At 33.0% G+C, this 24,217-nt stretch overlaps 1 protein-coding gene across 2 annotated transcripts; it reads right to left on the reverse strand.

The window, feature by feature from the left end:
* Positions 1-74: 74 nt before the first annotated feature.
* Positions 75-23,963, reverse strand: LOC133324482 (alpha-tubulin N-acetyltransferase 1). 2 transcript variants are annotated; one of them, XM_061533314.1, is made up of 6 exons: positions 23,842-23,963; positions 23,577-23,732; positions 21,529-21,909; positions 16,600-16,762; positions 10,885-10,931; positions 75-130 (listed from the first exon to the last, which is right to left on the reverse strand). In XM_061533314.1, exons 1-6 carry the CDS (start codon positions 23,946-23,948, stop codon positions 88-90), a joined length of 897 nt encoding a protein of 298 aa, XP_061389298.1. In that variant the 5' UTR covers positions 23,949-23,963; the 3' UTR covers positions 75-87. The 2 variants fall into 2 exon arrangements, with proteins under 2 accessions (XP_061389298.1, XP_061389299.1); XM_061533315.1 differs by lacking the exon at positions 75-130 and adding an exon at positions 315-370.
* Between the last annotated feature and the right edge of the window lie 254 nt (positions 23,964-24,217).

A 24,217-nucleotide genomic window follows, 5' to 3' on the forward strand; every position in this document is an offset into this window, starting at 1 on the left:
AGCCTATGTCGTATCATAAATGTTTCTTTTATCTGTTATGAATATATGTATGTATGTAAAGAGATATATAAATCTTTCATTAGCTGCTTAGAGAATATAATCAGCATTTAATTTTTCATATGTTTGACCACTGTAATTGGAAGAAATACATTGATGTTTGGTATTGTTAATATTGAATTGTAAATAAATTTGTTGTGTTCGATATTTCAAAAATTATACCAAAAACAAAAATTATACATATATTATTTTTGTTAATTTTTGTTAATATATTGTTGTAATGTATTCGGTATTTATGTATAGATTATTACAGTAGTGAGTACATACTTTTTAGTTTGTGCTAATATTTTCACTTTTCATTTGTAAATCTTCGCTGAAATTGTGGAAATTATTGTTGATGTAAATTAGTGTGTGTGTGTGCTTGTGGGTGAGTGTATTAGCGATTAGCGTATTTTGTAATTGCAGTTTAGAGTAATGTGTTGGCTTTATAAAGAAAATACACTGAATTACAAAATGTATATAGTATATGTACATACACACAGCGAACGAAAGAAAATAGGTTCACTCAATTTTGTTAATAACTTTTTGGAAACTTGTATTTTACATCGCGTTAAAACGATGTAGATTTTTATTGTTGTAGCTTAATGCTCATTATATATATTTTTTTAATTTAAAATTGTTTAATTTTCGTACTTTAAGGGAATGCCATGGTAAAAACAGTTTTGTATTTGAAATTATCTCGATTTCGTACGGGATTTCCAACAAATCGATATAATTAGATGATTTAATTTTGTATGGAAAACCGATTTAGCTAATAAAACAAAATTATGAATTTTATCACGATATAACAAATTTAAATAAAAATTAACTTGTGAATCTATATTTGTTTCGTACACAATATATATGTAGCCGAAAATAAAGTTTAATTAACTAAGGCTATAACACATCGGCTAGATAGCAAGCTATGTAATTCAGTATAGTTCCTTGGAACTGAGTGCAATAATATTTATTTTTTTTAATATACATATATTTTGGTTATTTTTTTATTATTTAGGTACTTAGGATTATTGATGCTGGTAGAACAAAAAATAAAAGCCAAAGGCAATAACAGTAACATAAATATAACAATAAGCAAAAATTATTGAATTTAAACAAATTATAATTATAAGGAACATATATGAAGGAATTTCGGTTGATAAGTTTTGAGTTCAATTTTGAGCAAAACATTTTACAGAGGATTCCAGGCTAGGGATCGACTTCAATTCCAATTGTTAAATCGATATTAAAATCTGCCGACGTTGTTTTTGATATTTGGATTTGAATGCAATAAATACCAAGATTGCATACTGATATGTTCGGATATTAAATGATGTGAGGAATTTACATTTTTTTGTTGGATTTAATATATGTTGAAGTTTGGAATTTGGTGTTTTCTCCCTTTATTGAGACCACAACATTGTGAGCGATGTTCGTAGGTTAAAAAAAGTAGCTATGTAGGAAAGAGCTACTGCGTGAACGACGCAAGCCAATGGTCAATGACATTATTGGACCATACCAATGCGGCTTCAGGATTGCCAAATCCACCTTTGACCAGATTTTCACTCTGTCGACAGTCCTATTGTTCAGAGGTGTTAAAAGCCATGTGTGCATAAGGCATTCCTGCAAAATAAGCCCTTTAAGGGAACCCCCCCCCCCCCATTCTCGATTTTATTTTTTCAAGATTTTCAATGGGCTGGTAAATCAATACCAATGCTTGTTAAGGTTTGTAACTTGGCACATATATAATTGAAGATTTAAAAGAGAAGAAAAAAATTTACAACAAAATTTTGTTATTGTTTTGTTGTTGTTTTTTGTAATTAAAGAAAAGTCCTTATTTTTGATGGCGGGCATGATAACTCCTCGATGGAACATCGGAATCCGAAAATTCAAACGGTGTTAGAAAGAGTACATGTCTGGCTCTCGTATGAACTAGGATTATTGGCTTCGCTCTAAAATTAACAAAATGGTGGACCTTTGAAAAAATATTTTTGGAAAATCACCGATTTTTGACCAAAAAACAAGTTAAAAATAAGGAAGATCTTCACCGATTGGCTTTATCCTAGTTCATACGAGAGCTATACACTCCCAGAGAAACGTTGCAAAATTTGGAACCGATTGGATTATTAGTTTTTGAGTTATCGTGCCCGCCATTCGCAAAAAAATGTTTAGAGAAAAACGCGTTTAAAGTTTGAGAAGCCCTTCAGCCGTCACTTGATGCGGACACAATAAATCGGATATATCTTCAAGAGTTCTTGAGATTTTCACTTGAAATTTTGTAGAGACATTCTTTAATCAGTTTAGATTCAAATTATGTCAACAAAAATTTTGACCCCGAGAATGGGGGGGGGGGGTCCCCTTAACACGTTAACTGCCGTGTCACCCGTATTCGGGTGATAGCAAAAGTTCTCATAAGGCCACGTCACCCGTATTCGGGTGACAGCAAGAGTTCTCATCAGGACACGTCGGGTGACTCCTTCCAAATTACGATGTTTTTAAACATCGTTTATTAACAAAATTATTTACATTGAATATTGAAGCATTCACTGCAATGTTGCGGTTGACCACGGCAGCTTGTACAAAAAGTAGTGAGTTTTCTGAGATTTGCTCGTACCTTTGATCGTTCGAGTTCTTCTCTTTTATTTGCGTAACACCGCTTGCATGCGCGTCTAAGGCTTTTCCCCAAATTATTTCTGCGAACGGCGATGCAATGCGTATTTCGTCTTACAGTGGTACGGGTGGCCTGACGGGGATTTTGTTGTAAACACGCGTGGCAGTCAATGTGTTAATACCGAACGAGGATTCAGACAAACTGACAGTTTGTCGTGTGATCTTTTGAACAGCCTGCTGGAAAATGTTATACGAGAGGCAGAGGTGAACAGAAATGGCACATGTTACTCGCCTACGCCGATGATATCGATATAATGGGTCGAACATTGCGAGCAGTAAAAGCCCACCCACCTATGAACAAATTGAGAAGGAGTCTGCCAAAATGGGTCTGTCAGTAAATGGCGAAAAGACCAAGCTGATGGTATAAACGCGCAAGACGTCCAGTAGACTCCTGCCAATTGTGGAATTTGAGAACTACAGCTTCGAAGTAGACAAAAAATTTATATACCTTGGTACCGCCATAAATAAAACTAATGACAACAGTTTTGAAATCCGGTTGGTCCAACAGATGCTACTACAAGGCCACCTCCCGCCAGACCAAAATCACACCCTACAAGACCCGTGCTTGTTTATGGATGAGAAGCATGAGTACTTGTGCAAGTAGATGAGACAGCTCTTGGAGTGTTTGAGAGAAAAATTCTCGGCGTTGACGGTGAATATCGCCATGAGTTGTATCATTTATTCTCGGACATCGGAATTATCAGACGTATCGAGCTGTAGTGACTAAGTTGGCAAGGTCATGGCGTGAGAATGGATGAGGATGGCCCAGCTCAAAAGGTATATAAAAGCGAACCAATTGATGGCTCAAGTAGAAGGGGAAGACCACGAAGTAGATGGAAAAACCAAGTGGGGGAGAACATTGCGAAACATGGTATTTTAAATTGGAAAAGCTGCGCGCAAGACCGACGCCCCTGGAAATCTTTTTAAAGCTCGGCTGGAACAAATGGAACAAATGTTTTGTCAAAAGCCCGCTAAATAAATATGTGGGAAATTAAATATTTTTTATGACAGGAAGACATGTACAGAAATTCTCACATTTCTGGAAGTCGTTAAATGGGTCAACTTCAGGTCCATTCTTAAACAACCACTCCACAGTAGAGAGATGAGTACTCAAAAAATTGTAAAAATTTTCAAATTTACTGCAGGTTCTGGAACAGATAATTTTAATATGAAATATGTGACGACGTACTCAAAAAATTGTAAAAATTTTCAAATTTATAAAAGTAACATCGATTAATAGAAAATTACTGCAGGTTCTGGAACAGATAATTTTAATATGAAATATGCGACGGTAAATATTACCGAAATAGTAGATCAAAAATTGCCTTTACGACATTGGAAAGAAATCATGACGTTTCATTCATTTTAGTAGCGTATATTGATTTTATATCTGACGGAATAAGCCGCTACATACAGAGTTGCTTTTTGTATTATTGTGGCATGTGTTTTATAATGGCGTACATTTTAAATCGTTTTCCAAGCAATGTTATTTAAGTTTATTCACCAAACTCCATACATTGGACATGAACAAAAATCATATAGACTAACATACAGTTTGAGAAGCAGTGCTCGAGTATAACAGCTTGCATAGAGTGTAGTTTTAATAAAAAACGGGTTGGAACATTGTGAGGTGGGTCAACTACTATAGTGACAAAATTAGTGAAAGGAATTAAAAAGAAAGGGGGATTGGGGGGAAAATTATGAACGTGGATTTGTGGTGTGGTATTTTTTTTTATTATTTTGTTGTTGTTATGAACAATTAGTTACTTAGCGACAAATGGTTTCTGTTAAAAATATTTAATTTTTTTTTTTGGTATTCCAAAAAATGGGATATCAGTAAATAATTATTTTCATTAACAAAACATTATCAAATGTGTAACTTGAAATACTCAAAACGTTGACCTTCTTAAACTCTAAACTATGTTATGTTGTTGTTTTCTTTTATTTTTCTAATATATGCCTTTAAATGTTTAATATGGTGTTCGTTAAATGATATTTGTTTTTGTATGTCCGTTTAACAAATGATATGAAATTACCACAATTTATTGTGATAAAACTTCAAATCATTATAACCCTGATCGGTGAGACCTTCACCACTTGACACTGTGGATATAACATCGTCACCCGGATGACTGGCTGTTGGCGACAGGGCACACTTCCCAATGGGACGAGTAATTTTTACCACACCGAAATCTTCACGTGACTCCTGATCGAATTCCATTTTTGTGGTGGGCGTTACAGCCATACCGACACCATACGAGCGATTTTTCATGCCCGTGTGTTGTTTGCTCAATTGGAATGTCGGCGGTGACTTATGGCTATCCGAACCGACAATCGATGCCGTCGCCTTGGAAGCCTGTGATGGTGTCTGTACAAATGATGAGTTTTGTTGACTATTGGACGGTTCATGTTCGGCGGCGGTGGTGTGTTCCATGTTGCTTTCAATATCGTTGGAAACTTCGGGTTCTTCTAAATCGGGTTGCGTTTGTAAATCGTCTTCTATAGCATTTGTTGTGTCTTGTTGTTCTTGTTGTTGTAATTCGAATTTATTATTTTCTTCGACATGTAAATTTTGCAGATTTTCAAGAACAACATCGACTTTTTGTTGTTCAATACTATTTTTGTGTAAAAAAAAACATTTTTGAGAGTGAATTTTTGTAAAAGAAAGTTAATAGAAGTCGGGAAAAAGGGGGAAAATAAAAGAACAACGAGCAAAAACAATGGAAAAATTAAACCCATTCTTCTATTTTCATTTTATTAATTGTCATTTATGACCAATAGAGTAGAAATTTAACAGATCTGTCTTATATAAATTGCTACTTTTGTTCTGTCAAACTTCGAAATGGTTCAGCAGACTGCCACCGCAGAGATGGCTAAGTTTTGCATATAATGGATATTTGGATATAAGGGAGGGTAACCCTACCACCGAAATCATTCATTAATTTTTTGCAAGAGGAAAAAGTCATCGGGAGCCATGTCGATGATTACTGTCGGGGAGGCATTTTATAACGTTTTTTTGCCAAAGCTGCCGAAGGAAACAATGGGCAAAACATTCACAACTGACCGAACTGGAAGTGCTATTTCGATCTTAGCTCTTCCTTACTCTTGATCGAAATAAAATTCCATGTTCGTCCGTCTGCTGAAATCATGATGGGGATTGTAATATTTAAGAATGTTTGGTTGTTAGTGTGGAGTATATCGGTTCACGTTTTGGTATAGCTACCGTTACTGACCAATTATGTGTAGTTTGAAGGTTTTAGGCTCATTGCCCAACCGAAAAGGCTGCAATTTAGCATTTGGACGAATGAGGATGTTAAGAAAGCTGTGAATAATGTCACAGATACTCTGTTGAGAATCTATAAGGCTTCTTGTCCTTTGAGATACACTGGTAAGATATCTCAGCCGGTACAAATATGGACAACTCTGGGGATCATAAGAAGATATTTTTTCAGATTCCTACGTCTGGAGGAAAACAGAAAGCTTATAGAGGAAAACAGAAAGGCATTGAGAAAGGCTGCTAGGAAAGCATATAATAAATCTAGTAAAACGAAACATAATACAAATTGGGACGTTTATAGAGAACAATTCAATAGGTACAATAGTGAAATGAAAAAGGCTAAACGTAAGCCTTGTGTTTGCTATAGCGAGGAGTGAGATAGAATGAGCTTGCCCGAGGAAGTTCACAGTGGTCCAATCTACCGATTGAGGGATCTGCTAAACCGCCCATTGGCTACTTTATTGGCAAAATCGGTTTGAGCTACTGCAAAACGTTGGCCTAGAATTCTCTCGCCGTAAACTTCGAATAAATAAAACATGTTCAATATTTGTTATACTAAAAACCGGCAAATTTAAGAAGATATAACAGTGGGATTCGTTTTATTCCCCTCCTGCAATTTGCCTTCACATGGTAATTTCAATTTATTATAAAATACCTAATATCTAAAAAAAAATCCATTGCTTGCTTAGCTCATTATTAAAAAATAAAAATTCATTTTGATGATGAATGGTCTTTTTGTGTGTGTGTTTTGTTTATTAAATTAATATAAAGAAATGTATTTTTTTTTCGTAAAAAAGGCGCTGGCAAAAATTAAAATTTATTAAAAACAAAACAAATAGTTAAAAAATAGAAAACTTAAAATTATACATTAAACAACAGAAAATATATAAAAAATCACATGAAATTTAAACATTTTAAAAACAAACTAAACTAAATATTAAATGTGCTGCCATTTTTATTTCTTTAAATGCATTTCTCAACATAAAAAAATAAAATACATATTTTTTTACTATTTATAAAGAAAAGAGTAACAAATGTTAGTTTGTTTCTATGTTATCATATTTTAGTTATATATTAAATTTTAGAAACTTTCTAACTATAAAATATATATATATTATAAGAAAGTATTTGTTTTTATTATTTTGTTTTATAAAAATGAAACTAAAATTTTAAAATAAAGTAGTAAAGAATAAAATTAAAGAAAACAAAAAAGAAAATCAGCTACCAAAGGTGAGTTTGTACAATGAAATCCGCAATAAAAATTATGATATTCTGAAATGAAATAATAAATAAAAAATGAAATAAAATAAAAATTATGTAATAAAAATAATGCAATGAAATAAAAATAATGAAACAAAATAAAACGAACAAATTAATCTATAGAAATTAGTAACCAATTTGATTTGAAAATATTGGTAATTGAGAAAAATTTTTAAATAACCTGTCATGCCAGCAAGAAATGTATTAAGCCATATCTCTAAAGCTTGACCTTTGGCGAATTTACCATCTGGGGTTTTATGGGGCTTTTTCACTACTACCAAAAAATGTTTTCACAGTGTTATTTATTAATTATTATAAATTAATAAATGAGGTTGATTGACTTCGCGGCAGCAAAATACATGGTAATTAGCAGCACTAGATTCAGCACCAACTCGATGTACACAAGGCTACTTGGATGCCTCCAGAACAAACAGCGAGAAATCAAATTGATCATGTTGTGATATATGGAAGGCATTCATCTAGTGTTTTAGACGTTCGATCGATCCGAGAAGCGAATATCGATTTGGACAACTACACTGTAGCACCCAAGTTCGCCTTCGTCTTAATGTAGCAACAAAGGTGCGATCTAACACAAAACGGAAACTCGACGTCGAAAAGCTGCAAACACATCTGCTTGACGAAAGTACTCCCTGTCCCAATAATAATATAGAAGCTCTATGGCAGAGAATTGCCCACTCCCTACAAACTGCAGCGAAAGCAATACTTGGGTACCATGAAACCTGTGGTACGTTCAGGAGTGTCGTAATGCTACGGGGTTGAAAAATGCAGCGTATAGGGCAACCGTGCAAACAGTAGCAACAGGCAATGCAAGAGAGAATTATCGAGAGAAAAGAACACAGAAGTCAGAATGAAGTCCGGAAATTTTACCAACGAATAAATTACCAAACCAAAGGATTTGGCGCAGGCACATGTAGAGATGAAGTTGGAAACCTGACAGATACCGATAGCCTGTTGAGGATTTGGAAGGAGTATTTTGCAAAGATTCTGGTATCAAATAATGGTGGTGTAGAAGATATTTCAGAACCAATAAGAGATAACGTTATAGAGTTAAAACCACCTAGCCATGACGAGGTCAGAATAACAATAAATCGGCTGAAGAACAATAAATCAGCCGAACTCTTCAAGACCGGTAATCAGATGCCGGTCAGGAGCATGCCCCAGCTGATTAGTACAATTTCGCTGAAGGAATGCATGATTAGAACCTCAGCATCCTGTATCCCGTGCAGAAAAAAAGAGACAAAACGGCATTTACATTAAAACTTTTTCGGCGCTAACCTACCTAATTAGGGTTTATTTGATATATACAATGGAATTGACAATTTAAACCCTCTGAGTTAACGAAATCCGGTACAATGTAAACGTACTACTGTAGTAAGATGTGTGCAATATATAGGGGAATAAGTCTTATTCCAATCGTAAATGAAGTGCTATCCAGCGTACTGTGTGATGGTAAATGGCTTCAATGCCGCTTCAGGTCTGGCAAATTTACCATTGACCAGATTTTCACTCTGCGTCAGATCCTGGAAAAAGCCCACGAAAAACATATCGACACATGCCATATATTCGTCGACAATAAAGCCGCATTGGACAAACCTATCCGTTCAGAGGTGTTTAAAGCCATGTCTGCGTTCGGCATTCCTGGGCATAAGGTTAGCAGTGAACAAAAATGACAATTTGTACACCAAACAACAAATGTTACCCGCCTACGCCGATGACATCGACATAATGGGTCGAACATTGCGAGCGGAAACAGTCACCTTTGAACAAATTGAGAAGGAATTTGGCAAAGTTGATCTGGTAGTAAATGGCGAAAATACCAAGCAGAGAGTATCATCGCGCAAGAGAACTAGATATACCTTAGTACCGCTATAAATACAACTAATGACATCAGGTTTTGAAATTCGGAGGAGAATAGTATTGGCCAATAGATGCTACTGTGGACTAAGTATGTAATTCAAAAACAAGGCCACCTCTCGCCAGATCAAACTGACACTCTACAAAACACTGATACTACCTGTGCTGGTTGTATGGATCAGAATCATGGGTACTTGCGCAAGCAGATGAGGCAGCTCTTGGAGTGCTTAAGAGCTAAATTCTCCAAAAGATCTATGGGGCGATTTGCGTCGACGATGAATATCGCCTTCCAACGAGTATGTCCCAGCTCAAAAGGCATATAAACGCGAGCCAACTGTTGGATCACGTTAAAGGGTAAGGCCATGAACGCAAGCCAACTCATGGATCACGTAGAAGGGTAAGGCCATGCATTCGATAGAAATATCAAGTAAAGGGCCCCATACACTATAAATCATGCCGTCATGCCGATGAACCCCTTTTTGTATATGTGAGATTGACTAGTGTATGGCAAACTCTTCAATCACTATTCCAAAAAATCGATGTTTGTCCCAAAAATTGCATAGTCGTAAATTCAGCTGTTTTTTTATTCCGTCACAATTCTATTATTTTTGTACACAAAACTATTTACTGACAACATTCAAAATGAATATTATTCACCAGATTGATAGGGTTTCATTTTCAAAATCAAAACTATTTTGATTTTCTTCATGCATTGTGTGTGTCACACATACATAAATAAACTTTCAAAAAATAACACATACTATTATAAATGCTGTACGGCATGATGTATAGTGTATGGGGCCCTTAAAAGACATCATCTCGGGGCATGGTCTTGAAAATTGAAAGTGCTACGTACAACATCGACCCACCTGGAAATCTTTCTTAAGCTTGGCTTATGTAACAAATGTTCTGTCACAAGCCAGCTATGTAAGTAAGTAATAAATTAATAAATAACGGGAGGGTATCGGGACCATTTTTCGATTTGGTTATGCAAAAGTTCATGGAACGTGCTCGTAGTGGATACACTTCGCTGATATTGTATTTCAATATAGGCTCGTCTCTTTGTTATATAGAGAAAAACATCTGATAATTAACAATTGAATTTTTCTTTGAATACCACAAAAACTTAAATCCATCAGAGAATTGCTTTTAAAATCTTTCTCGAAACTATGTGTTTTTTTAACTGGAGGTTTCTAAACACGTCAGGTTAATTCAATTGGTTCCAAATCTTATTAAGAAATTTTTATTTTTTATCCCGTGTATATAAAAATCTACGCCTTTTTGGGCATTGAGAAAAAATGATTTTAAAAATCTACGCCTTTCTTTGAATACCACAATAACATATCTTATTGGGAAGTCCTGTAAGCACTCAAAAATGCCGCACAAAATTGTAGATCCATTCGAGGATTGCTTCTAAAATCTTTCTCGAAGCTATGTGTTTTTTTTTAACTGGAGTTTACTAAACACGTCAGGTTAATCCAATTGGTTCCAAATTTTAATAAGTAAACTGAAATAAAGGACTTTGGCGAAGGCCTCCTTTAATTTTTAATTAGCCACGTGGCTATAAAAATAAAATTGAAAAAAAATCCAAAATTTTCTTGAAAAAAAAACCAAATTGGTTTGTCGAAATAAAAACAAAAAGCAAAGACAATAAATAAATAAAATTAACTTAGTATATCACACTGAGAGTATTTTCATGTTAATAATGCAATGCACGATGGAATGATTAAAGCGCAAGCATTTCTAATAATTGCAACTTGGATATTTACCTGCCCGATTCAGCGCCTTTAGTTGGTGTCGTTCCACTGTGAATTATCTGTAAGAAGAAAACAGAAAGCGTATAAAACTGATGAGACTTATTCAAAATGTTTGACTATATCCAATGGAATATTCTATGTGACTAAAAAACAGAATATGATATTAGTCGAGGCAAAATACATGTTTTCTTTTCTGGCAAAACAAAATTTCACTTTCATTTAAATTGTGACAGTCGCAGCAGAAGCAGCGACAGGCTGTTGCAACAGTGGCCAGCAACAAAGAAACCTCATTATCGACCACTAGCGCAAAAACATAAACAATGTCATGTGAAATGAAAAAAAGGATTTCTAGCATGGCCTCCTTCCAAGCAATTGAGTCTTTTCAACACACATGTGGTGTAATTGTTTAGCTCCTTTGTCTTGAATTTCTTCTTTGGCACATGTTTGTCTTCTTGGCTTAGTTTGTCTTCGCCATATGAAATACAGGCTATGCAAAGGAGGCAAGTTATGGAAGCAAAAAGAAAACATTGTGTGGAATAAAATAAGACAACATATTACAATAGGTTTCCTGCTGCATTCATCCTTCGTGATATTTGCAACAATATGCCAATTTTGTGTTGTTGTTCTTTTGTTATACTAAAAACGACCCCATCCCCCCTTGACTGGGCTGACATGGAAAACAGACAATAGAGTCAAAAAATAAAGTGCTGACCATTTTTTTGAGAAGAGAAACGTTTTTTACATACACACCTCAAATATTGTCAATTGAAATTCTGATACGATACGAGGCCAGTTTTTAAATTATAAAAATTCGCAACTATAAACTTTGATTTTAGGCAATTTTAAAGCGCAACTTTAATAACTCTTTTACGGAATGTTGTTTTTATAGAGCTTGAAAATCAATAAGAAAATTATTTTTTTAATACAAATGGATATGTGATACGCCTAATTATTCTATTGAAAATGAAATTCTAAAAAGTAGTACATATCTACATTGTGTCTAGATTTAGGTTACACTCACACACATACACAACCGCAGGAAAGTGAAAACTATTTGAACTGCTTTGCATAAAAAGTAAGACATTGGCTTTGAGCCAATGTAAAGGACCCTTTCGTCAGTCGTAAGGAATTTATCTACTTAACGCAAAAAGAAATCATGCTTAACATCAGAGTATAAAAGGATATGCTGACAAATTGTTGGCAATGATCCAAAAATATTTAAACAATAAATGGTAATTTAATAAAAAAATGTTTATTTAATCTCAGACTTGAGAAAAAATTATTTTAAAAATCTACGTCTTTTTGGGCCATGAGAAAAGATTACTTAAAAAATCGATGCTTTTTTAGGCGTTGAGAAAAAAAAATAATTTAAAAAATCTACCCTATTTTGGGTCTTGAGAAAAAGTTATTATAAAAATCTACGCCTTTTTTGGGCCTTGAGAAAACAAATTATTTTAAAAATCTACGCCTTTTTGGGCCTTGAGAAAACAAATTATTTTAAAAATCTACGCCTTTGTTGGGCTTTGAGAAAACAAATTATTTTAAAAATCTACGCCTTTTTTGGGCCTTGAGAAAACAAATTATTTTAATAATCTACGCCTTTTTTGGGCCTTGAGAAAACAAATTATTTTAAAAATCTACGCCTTTTTTGGGCAATGGAAAACATTATTTTAAAAATATACGCCTTTTTGGGCCTTGAGAAAACAAATTATTTTAAAAATCTAGTTCTTTTTAGACCTTGAGAAATAAATTATTTTAAAAATCTACGCCTTTTTGTGCCTTGAAAAAAAATTATTTTAAAAATCTACGCTTGTTGAGATTTGAGAAACATTTTCCTTTTTAAAATATATGTTATTATATATCTTAAATCTATAAATCTAGTGGCAAAACTAAAATTTATAAAATAAAAATTTAGATTTGGACTTTTACCCTCCACTCTCCATAATTGATATGTCCTTGTAGGAGCAACTAATAACCATTCACGACAATTGATTCCAAATTATTTTCCATTTACATGTATAAAAATTAAAATATAAATAAATGTTATGGAATCTCATCAAATAAATTTCGCAAATAAAAAATAAATCCATTGATAAAAACAACAATTTTTAAATAAGAAGAGAAATAACAATTACAATAACAATTTAGTTTTTTTTTTATATAAATAGAAAGAAGTTAAACAATGCCGTGTTCTGCTGACAATTTTAGTTTGATCCCCTTGCAGCCTGTGGCTCGGACTGTGCATTTGTTGGTGCTGGTACTTCATGAATTGTGTGTTGGTTTTGGTTTGTCGTTTGAGCTGCTGCTGCTGCTGCTGGCACCAGATATATTGTTGTCTGGCAATTAGGACAAGTGGTACACATCTCAGGTTCGGGCATGGATGCAACGTTTAAAGGTGGCGACGACATTGCCATAGGTGTTTGTTGATGATGTCCTGAGTGTTGTTGGTGATTTTGATGATGCTGCTGTGCATTTGCGACTACCTGTTGTGGTATCATTTGCGACGGCACTTGTTGTTGACTTCCTGGTACTGATGCCTTTTTTTGTTTTTTTTAAGGAAATGTTGAAAAAATAAATTGGATAAAAATCAATTACTCTAGTAAATGGAATTATATGTAATAATTTACTTGGTTATCTCCGGAACTTGAACTTGTTTTCGGTACAACAGATGGCTGTTGATTTATTTGTTGTTGCTGGGGATGTCCAATTGCTTGATTTGGATCAACATTTGAATAATGTGTTTCATTGTGTGGCTATACACAATAGAAAATCATTTAATATATCAAGTCTAACGTTTACCTATCACAATATGTTGTACTCTATTTGTAATATTTTATTTTTTGATTAATCTTTTGTTTTCACCTTGAGATTTATAGGAAAACGATATGTAGATGGCAAAAAATAATTGCAAATTCAATTTTCATTTACTTTTTAGTTTTTGGAAACATTGAAATATCTAAATAGTGATTTCCAATATGATATAGATTTTCCCACTATTCAAATACTTACAATTGATGGTTGACCAGCTGCATGGACGGCTGACGTTAGGGTATGATTTTGGGTGTTATTTTCATTATTTAAACCCTATGTATGAAAAACAACTATTATTAGTCTAGCATGAATTGTTTCTATTTTAAAAAATAATTTTGGGATTTACTATTGAAAACAACTACGGAGTATATTAAATTGGTCAATCAGTTGATAACACCTAGAAATATTCACATGAAACCGCAGAATAACATTTTACCTATATCGATTTAGCCATGTTCGTCTGACTGTTGTAATCTCGATTGATACTGATGCCTTTTTTATACCCTCCGCCATAATATGGAGGGTATATAAGTTTCGTTTTTCCGTATATATAGTCTTGGTCAGCGTAAAATTCTGTGACGATTTAAGCATGTCCGTCTGCCTGTTGTAATCAGCGTCTAAACGAATTGAGATAGATCGCCAAAATGTTGCATAGTCTTTTGTCTGCAGGTAGGTCAAGTTCGAAGATATGCTATATCGGTCCTCGTTTAGGCATAGCTCCCATATAAGGGTACCCCCAATATGTTGGTGTTTTGAGGTTCTTGGCGCTTTTTCCAACTGAATTCGCTGACATTTAGTACTTTGAGTTCTTATTGGGCAGCAAATCTCCCTACTAAAAATTATAAATAAAACTCAATTTTTTCGGACATATAAGGGTACCCCCAGTTTTCGGTATTTTGGGGGTTCTGATCTTATTTTTCGACCGAATTGGCTATAATTTAGTACTTCTTGTTCTTGGGCGCGTTTTATAACTGAATTCGCTGAAATTTTGTACATTGGATTCTTATTGGGTACCAAATTACTGCACTAAAACTTATAACTATAGGTCCATTTTTCGGATAGCCCCAGTTTTCGTTATTTTGGGGTTCTTGGGCGCGTTTTATAAACGAATTGGCTATAATTTAGTACTTCGAGTTCTTATTGGGTAGGATATATCTCCATTAAAAATTGTAATATATAGGCCCATCTTTTCGCGTAGCCCCCATATAAGGCTACTTCCAATTTGCGATATTTTGGAGTTCTTCAACGCGTTTTTCAACCAAATTCTTTGTAATTTGATTTTTTGTTGTCGTATATATTGGGCAGCAAATCTCTCCATTAACAATTTTAATATATATGGCCCCATTTTTTCGGGTAACCCCCATATAAAGGTACCCCCGAAATTTCTCCCTTTTATTAAAAAATTAGTAATTTTAGGGGGCGAAAATTATCTGATTTGTTCTGCGTTTTAGATTGGGTTCTAAGACATTGTTGTAATCATTCTATCTGCAAAGGATATCGAGATAAAAAAAATTAGAACGTGAGGTGTACCAAATACCCTACATTTTTTTTTGAATGATATGAAATATAATTCTGCTCTGAGAATGTATATATTGTCGATCTATTTCGAATCTGCTACTTTCTTTGAAGGCAAAACTTCAATGTCTTTTCTTATATTTTTTCCAAATCTTAAATAACATGTGAACCTTCAGATCCTTTAAGATTCCTAAACTCTGGCAGTATATTGTCGTTTTTCTAAATTTGTTGAATTTATTGTGAACTATTCTCCAATCCTCACGTTTATACGGATAGTAATAAAACTAGTTTTACCGAATTTCGTTGAAATTGTGCCTTTCGAAAAACATTTTGCTTCAGATATTCCTCATCGACTTCTTGCAATCCCTGGAAATAAATGCAAATTAATAATAAATAAATATTAAATGTCAAAACGTATTACCGATCTTCGTTCTAACATTGTCTGGCGGACATTCATTTTACTCAAGGCATCCAAAGGATTTTTGCGTTCCTGTATATAAAAAATATATTGCAGAATTAAATATGAGGATCATTTAAGGAAGTTTGCAAAATAGATCGGATTAACATAAACCATCGTGATAATACAAACATCAATAGCAGGTTTTTTTCTGTAGGTCGAAAATCTTCAAATTTCATTTAAAAATTGTATCGACTGTTTTGCCAACTTCTTTAGAAAAAAAATACTTACCAATAGCTTTTCTTGTTCCGCAATTTGACTGGGTGTCAGACTAACTTGACTGGGATTTTTCTTCCACATATAAATTATAATTTCTTAATTAAACGAACGATTCACAAATTAAATTCGTTATTATATTTACCGTAATTTTTATTTTACTTTTTGTTGAAGCTACACGTTGATGTTCGGCAGATTTAGGATGATGGGTAATGCTGGAAGTGCTTGGAGTTTGATTACGTCGTTTCGAATCCATTTTTGTTTTGTTCTATTTTTTTGTACTAATATTTTTCAAATTGAATTGGAACTACTAATATATCACTCGCAATTAAAAGATAACCGTTAAATTATAAAAAAAAATATTTGTTTTCAAATCTGTATAAATATTTGTGCGGAATAGTTTTGAAATAATCTCTTTGTATATGTGTACATATATTTTTAGTTTGTGAAAGAAAACTCAAAACAATTTTCGAACATTTCAAACTACGTAGGTCTGTTCAAGGTAAATTGACAAAGTGCAAATGCTTGGATGAATTTTGAGGGCAGAAAGTCAACAAATACTCGTCAAATAGTTGAGAGCGCATTTAATATGTTATAGACTATAGATTTACAATATTCAGCCGAATATTGTCATAAGTTATAAGCGTTATTCTGTTAATTATTCAAATTAGTCACATTAATAAATTACAAATACATATTTTAGATATAAATATAATACAATTAATTACCTCGGCCATGCTGCATGTTGGTCTCCTTGCACCATAACGTCCAACTGGTGAGATTTGTGTTATTTGTGATGCCAAATTTGGTGTAGCCTCTAGCTGGCGTTGCATTCGTTTCTTGTTATTCTCTTCACCCAGATAAGTAGCACCAAAGAGTTGTGTGTTAGGACTTTGTTTTTTTTTAATATTTTTAGATTGTTGTTGTTGTTTTTTGTTGGTTAGTCAGGACGTTTATGATGAGGATGATGATTACAGAGAGAATGAATTTAATTTGTTGTTGGTTTTGTTTTACATGAAATTAATACAAGAAAAAATATTAAACAAAATATTATCAGTTGAAGTCGTCAGTTACAGAATGGAAATATTTGAAGAAATATATAAAATGAAATTGAATTGAATATAATGTAATAAGTTAGAAAGAGTCAGCAAAGATATACTAGGATTGATAAAAATGTTATTTTCACATTTTCACCGTTTCGTTTCGTATTCGTATATTGGTTTCGAAAAAAGTGTATTATCGCCCATGTGACATGTTCCGAGAGTTTTTGAATTCCCATACTTTTTTAAATTCCCATGTTGCGCAAAATGGTGTGCTCAATTTAATATTTTTAATTTAATTTAATATTAATATTTTTAGATTGTTGTTGTTGTTTTTTGTTGGTTAGTCAGGACGTTTATGATGAGGATGATGATTACAGAGAGAATGAATTTAATTTGTTGTTGGTTTTGTTTTACATGAAATTAATACAAGAAAAAATATTAAACAAAATATTATCAGTTGAAGTCGTCAGTTACAGAATGGAAATATTTGAAGAAATATATAAAATGAAATTGAATTGAATATAATGTAATAAGTTAGAAAGAGTCAGCAAAGATATACTAGGATTGATAAAAATGTTATTTTCACATTTTCACCGTTTCGTTTCGTATTCGTATATTGGTTTCGAAAAAAGTGTATTATCGCCCATGTGACATGTTCCGAGAGTTTTTGAATTCCCATACTTTTTTAAATTCCCATGTTGCGCAAAATGGTGTGCTCAATTTCGAGCGAAAGTGCGGCTTGAAAGCATAGCTGTGTTCAATATGTTACGAACTGAGTTTAATAAAAAAACATATGTTTCAGTGGAATTTGCAATTTGTTTAACAACAAAATTGAGAAAAAATGCCTGCTGGCTTATTAATTGCCATAGTTTCCACCAGATACTATGAGGTTATCCAAATTGCATTTTTATTAAAATTTCGGATTTCCATGAGTTATAGGCTGTGTAGATGGAACACACATCCGAATAGTTCAACCACATGAAGACTCATCTTTATACTGCAATAGAAAAGGATACTTCTGTATGAATGCAATGGTTGTAAGGAAAACAATGTAGGTAATCGTAAAACTAATTTTTCTTTCTCAGTTAGGTGTGTGACTTTATTTATTTTCATTAATTTTACTATAAAAACTAATGTAAATACTGTATTTTTTAAATAAATGTTGCAAAAAGACGTTAAATATAACTTCAGAGTTATTTTTCAACTTGTACGTGCTCAGAAAAACACGTACGACCTCATTTCGTTTTCAATCCACAAGGCTATATGTGGTCGAATTATATTCCCAATATTTTATGGGAATTCGGAATGGAGCACACCAAATTTGGGAAAATGTTTCACATTCCAGCAAACTCGAAATGCAGCACATGGGCGTATATCTGAGGGGGATTTGTTTAAAGGGGAATAAATGAACTGTTCATTTTTTGATCATACCTAAATAATGATATTTTTTTGGGTTAGAGCTCGTATAATTAAAACCAAGTTTAATTTTCAAATACAGAAGATGATTTGAAAAAATATTATAGTCGTTAATTTTCAAAATTGCCAAGAAGTAAATAATACTAAGATTGCATGTTCAATATCTTGATTGCGGTTTGGAATGAATTTTATGATTTTCCCTATCCAAACTTTCGTGTATGTTATTAGATTTTATTAACTTTCGTCAAATGTCTTGTAATATTTCCTCTGTGAGTTTCCATTTTTTGGCATGCACTATTTTAAATATTCGTACCCTGAGTAATTTGTGTTAAATTGTAAATTGTTTGTGGAAAGAGAAGAATGCCACAAATTAAAAATTTTCAATTAACGAGGAATTTTAAATGATAATACCAAATATAAGATGGGGTCTATGTAAAAACATGGACCTGTCAAATAACAAGGCACTTCCGTCGGAAATGCGCCTAGAAACATCAAAACAATAGTCCAATAGTTTTTTGTACAGATTATTATTATTATTATTCTAATCGGTCTTCACTAGGGATGTTTCAACATAATTTTAAAATAATAATTTGGACAATAGAATACAGTATGCGAGAAAATTGAGCTGATGACCTGGAGGTATGGGAAATTCCATTTGGCGGGTATGCCATTGGCGAGTATATTAACACCCCAGATAGACAAATTCGCCATAAGTCAAGTCACCGAGTTAGTGTCAATAGTTTTTTCTTGTACGGTCCAAATTATTTGAATCGCTCTTCAATAGGGATATTTAAATATAATTTTCAATAATAATTTGGATTATAAATATAATTGAGCTCTTGACCTGGAGGTGTGGTAAATTCCACTTGGATATGGACACCCTTGGTGAGTATATTAGTGTTAGGGTAGCCCTGCCAATCAGCATAGATCTGGCATCATTGTTTCTTGCACACACAAATACAATAACATATATTTTTTCCTTTTCGCGTACAAGCTTAGCTCTTACAATTCTGTCGTAGCACGCTCAACATTTTCTAACGTAAATTTAATTTCCAGAATAAATTTTGCCTAAGTTTGTTAAATCATAAACCAAGTCTTTTATTCACAACATAAAAACAATCAAATCGTATTTTAACCCACGCAAAAGCACAACAGTTAGTAACGCAGAAGGACAAAGTATTGAGTTTAATTGAAGTGATTGCCTTGTCTTTAGTGGAGACCCTAACGTGTAGAAAAAGCTTTCAATACACTCTTGCGGCCATTGCAGGGTATTTGTGATATGTCGGAGGACAAATCGAATGGCAGATTTTTTGTAGAACATATCCCCCTTCTGTGGCCAGACTTTGTGCGTCCTTTCTGTCCTTATTTTCTTGAGCGGAAACTGAATACCACAATACGAGATATTTTGAACTTCAAATATTCTGACGAATAGAATCGTTTATGAGAATAATATTCGTATGTTTTCATCAATCTATTCCACTTTAATCCGATCCTTGCTCAGGAAGCCGCATATCTAAGAACACTAATAAATTTATAATAATTTGTACATTATGAAAAACAATCAGAATCGTATGAAATATTTAGCGAAGGCTTTAATCACATTTATTTGCGGAAGATTGATTCCTAAATTACCGATTAAAGTTGCATAAAACTTGCATATAACTTGAAAGCTAACAACATTGCCAATTTCATGAAAAAAATTAAGTAGATAAATAATAAACTAGAACCGGCGGGAGAACGAAATATCTGTCTAATTGTCCCATTTTGTACGATTTGGAAGGACAAGAGGGTTTACTGTTCTAGCATCGGATCCAGTTAACAATTGTGTTTATGGTTTATACCAAGTGCATATAAATTTTGTTTGCTCCAAATGAAAGACATATAGGTGTTTAATTGATGAATTAAAATCGGTACAAAAATCGGGTTTTTATCCGAAAATCCGCTTTAAATATGTTGGGATCCGCATCTGTCATAAATGTTAAAATTTATGGTAAATATTTCAAAAAAAAATCGACAGTTATTTATAATCTACAAAGTACACGAGTTTTATTAGTATTCGTAGATATACGATTTTCTGAGCAAGGATCGGGTAAAAATGAAAAAGAACGACGAAACCATACAGATATCGATTTTTTGTCTGAGATGACCCTATCTTAAATCGTATGTACGATATATTTGTACACTATTTTAATGTCAAAGATTTCATCTTGTCATATTTAGTTTACGGTTCAAGGAAATAAGGATGAAAATTTTGCACAAGGACTCGAGATAGATGGTGGATATAATTTACAAAAGTACTCTCTAATTCAATATGACTGAAGACATGTCATCTTAAAAAATATACTTGCCAAGAACTTTCGTTCAAATAGATAATTTTTAGCCCCACCAAAATATTGTTTCACGTAAGATATTCCTTTGCCTTTCCCTTGTCATTGCAACTTCGTTCCGTAAATTCTTTTCGAATGAGAAATAATTGAAAATCATTATGATTCCATTATTTTGTCGAATATAAATAGCGTCCTGCTTTTTAAATAGATTTCCCCATACACATCTAATTATTGTTAACCTAATTATCCATGAAATATTAAGCGACCACACATGTGTGCCACTTTCTGATTCCTATTATTAGAATACTTCTCCAACAATAAATATTGACCAAACAACTCGGTCGCTACGTGTTAAAAAGAAAAAACAAAACTTAATAGTCCAAATAGAACTTCGACAAATAAATGAAGGCATAAATAATGGAAGTGTGTGTGTGAAGAAAAAATCCAAAGGATCTAACATATTACTCGACACACAAACCCCATGCATTTTATAAAAAAATAGCAACAAAAAATCAAGCCACACGACTTTCTTTTGACTTGTAATAATGTTAGGTGCTTGGCACGCGGCCCTTTTCTTTAAAACTAAGGCACGAACATATTATCCTTAAGACACGTCATCCACAAGTCAGTCCGGCCGTCAGTCACTCAGTCACCAACAACCACATTTTACATTTCGTTTCATTTCACAATCATAAAACTAAATATTAGAACTTCCGTCCGCTGTACGCTTCCACATAAAATGACGCCAAGCCAAGGGGGGAAATTAATTACATACAAGCCATGTAGGATGGATAACGAATTTTTGTGGAAGGAGTAGAGGACAGCATAACATATATATTAGTGACACGACATAATTTCTTGGCAGACTTACCTATTTGTAATGTACATTCCATTGCCGGCACCATTTGTATGTTTATTTGTAGCGGCTGTCGACGAGTTCACGTCATCGAAGAAACCCTCATAGAGAACAAAATTATTAGCCTGTGGTATGGTACGCACCAAACCATAATGTTTCTTAAGGAAACCCAATAATTTCTCTGACGGCCTATCCACTGAACATTTAATGGGTGTCCATTTTTCATCGGCCAACATGGTTTCGAATAGATCCTTGCCGAGACCAGCCCGCTGTCTCGACTCGTGTATGTAGAAATCTAAAATACATGGGGTGTTCTCGACCTTACGCGTCTGGCCGGTTTCGTCGAACAGATAAAGGTCTTTGGTGCCCACCTTAAGCAAGCCAATTACAGCACCACTGAAAGTAAAAAAAGAAATGAATGAAGTTAACAAATAAAACATTAATAAATCTTTACCAGAAGAATAAATGAACTTGTATAAGGAAATATAAAATACCCCAAAAAATTAGTCGTTGACCTATTTCAAATTTAATTAATATAACTATTGAGACTATTAGGGATAATTATAAGAGTACATCAAACAATAACACGGGTAACATGAAAAATACGTGTTTAACTAAATGGATCTACAATTTAATTAATAGAGGTTTAGTAAATGAAATCCTACATAAATAATAAAGATTTGATTAATCGAATCGAAAATCGAACATACGTAATTTACGAAATTTGAAACGGTTATTTTTGGTCAGACCTACTCATTAATTTTGTTCTATATGGAAATTATATACATGTATGTATTATCCGCCTATGCTGAGGCTTCGAAAAAAATATATTTAAAAAACCCACGCCTTTTTTACCGCTTCTGGGTAAATATTTAAAAAAAATCAAGCCTATCTTTAGGCTTTTAAAAAATAAAGCCTATTTTTAGGGGTTTAAAAATATTTTTAAAAAATCATTCTTATGTTAACGCTTTAAAAACACATTTTTAAAAACACATTTTTATGAAATCCGCGCGTGCATTGAGGCTTTGTAAAATATTTTAAAAATCCAAGTCTATGTTGAGGCTTCTAAAAAATATTTTTTAAAAGTCAACGTCTAAGTTGAGGCTTCAAAGTCAATCCTTTTAAAATTCAACGCTTATGTTGAGGCTTTTAACCCTTTCAGTGTCTTAAAAAATTTTTGTCGGAATAAAAATCTAAAATGTTGTACTTAAAATAATATGAAGGCACAGAGTTTAGAAAAAAAGCAATTCTTATTTTAACCCTCGGACAGTTTTGTCTGTCTTTCAGCAAAAACAAAGACATCAATTGTAACTGTCTTTCAGCAAAAACAAGACATCAATAACCGACAAATCGCAAAGGAAGAGAGTAATTTTAAATGTCGAATATATTCGACAAAAACACTGAAAGGGTTAAAAATAAAAAAAAATCCACGCATATGTTAAGGCTTCTATATTCTAATTTTTTTTTTTTTTTGAAAAATCCACGCCTATATTGTATTTTTTTTTAAATCCTCGACTATGTTCTATTTTTTCTTAATCCACACCTATGCTCTAAATAATATTTTGAAAAATCACGCCTATTTGAGGCTTCTAAAAATATTTTTAAAAAATTCAAAAAATCCACGCCTATGTTGAGATTTTCAACATATGTCCTTTCTGAAATATATACTGAAACTTTTATCTATTTTTTCTCATGATATACAATTTCGTGAAAGTATCCCTTCAATTTCTAAGATTTTTTTTCAATAAATAGTATTCACATTTACTCATAAATATTCCCATAAAACACTACATTATCTAATAAACACTTATTATGGAAATTTGAAAAAGAGCAAACTCACAAATGTTCAAATTCGTTATCATGATATGCGTTAATAATACTTAACACAAAAAATTGCCTAATAATCATTTGAATGTAAGTTCATCAGACCAGACGACCACCACAAGAAAATAAAATTCATATCTAATCGGTCAATTTATTAAATTGCCATTTTTAAGTTGATTTATAGCCGTTAATTTTATTATGAGAGAATCGCATAGAAATGTGTTCGTAGATATACTCACTTATTTCCCTGATTGATATCTGCCATCAAATAGATTGTTTGATTCTCAGACATTCGCAAACGCTGAGCTGTCGTCACGGGGGTATTGAGTTTTTGGGCATTGGCCGATAACTGACCCAGACGATCAATTATTTCGGACATTTTTGATGTTGCATCTCTGAAATAAAAGAAATTAAAAAAATATTAATCCATTGAAAAAAGAGGCAATTCAGAATTGTTTTCTTTAAATATATTAAAGATATATTAAAAATGAAATTAACACTCACAAACACTGACGACGATCTCCGCGAAATGTGTGTGGCAGTAGATTTGAAGTAACCTTGATAATCGGTTGCGTGAATAGGGGACGTATATCAAAACGAAATTCAACCATTATGCTGCTGTCTTCTTTCTGTTACTTCTTCTCCGGTTCAATTTGAGTATGTAGATATTCCTAAACAAAATTGATCTGAAAGAAAAATAGAAAATATAAAAAAGTAAGTATTTATTTTTATTAAATAGAGCATAACATTAATTGGAATGGAAATTATGCATTAAATGTTCAGCATCGAACTATTGCGTTGATTTAATGTCAAGACCATCATGCATTTTATTACTTCATTAATTAAAAAAAGTGGTTCGTTATGGTTTTATTATCTAAAT

Source organism: Musca vetustissima, unplaced genomic scaffold, assembly GCF_032173495.1.
Source record: "Musca vetustissima isolate MV318-11 ecotype Yass unplaced genomic scaffold, APGP_CSIRO_Mvet_v1 utg3405, whole genome shotgun sequence".
Taxonomy (NCBI): Eukaryota; Metazoa; Arthropoda; class Insecta; order Diptera; family Muscidae; genus Musca; species Musca vetustissima.

Coding starts and splice junctions, on each gene's coding strand:
- LOC133324482 (XM_061533314.1), bottom strand. CDS start 23,948: ATGGTTGAATTTCGTTTTGATATACGTCCCCTATTCACGCAACCGATT. Junction 21,910..23,576: donor GATATCAATCAGGGAAATAA/GTGAGTATATCT, acceptor TTTTACTTTCAG/TGGTGCTGTAATTGGCTTGC. Junction 16,763..21,528: donor GGAATGTACATTACAAATAG/GTAAGTCTGCCA, acceptor AAAAAAACAAAG/TCCTAACACACAACTCTTTG.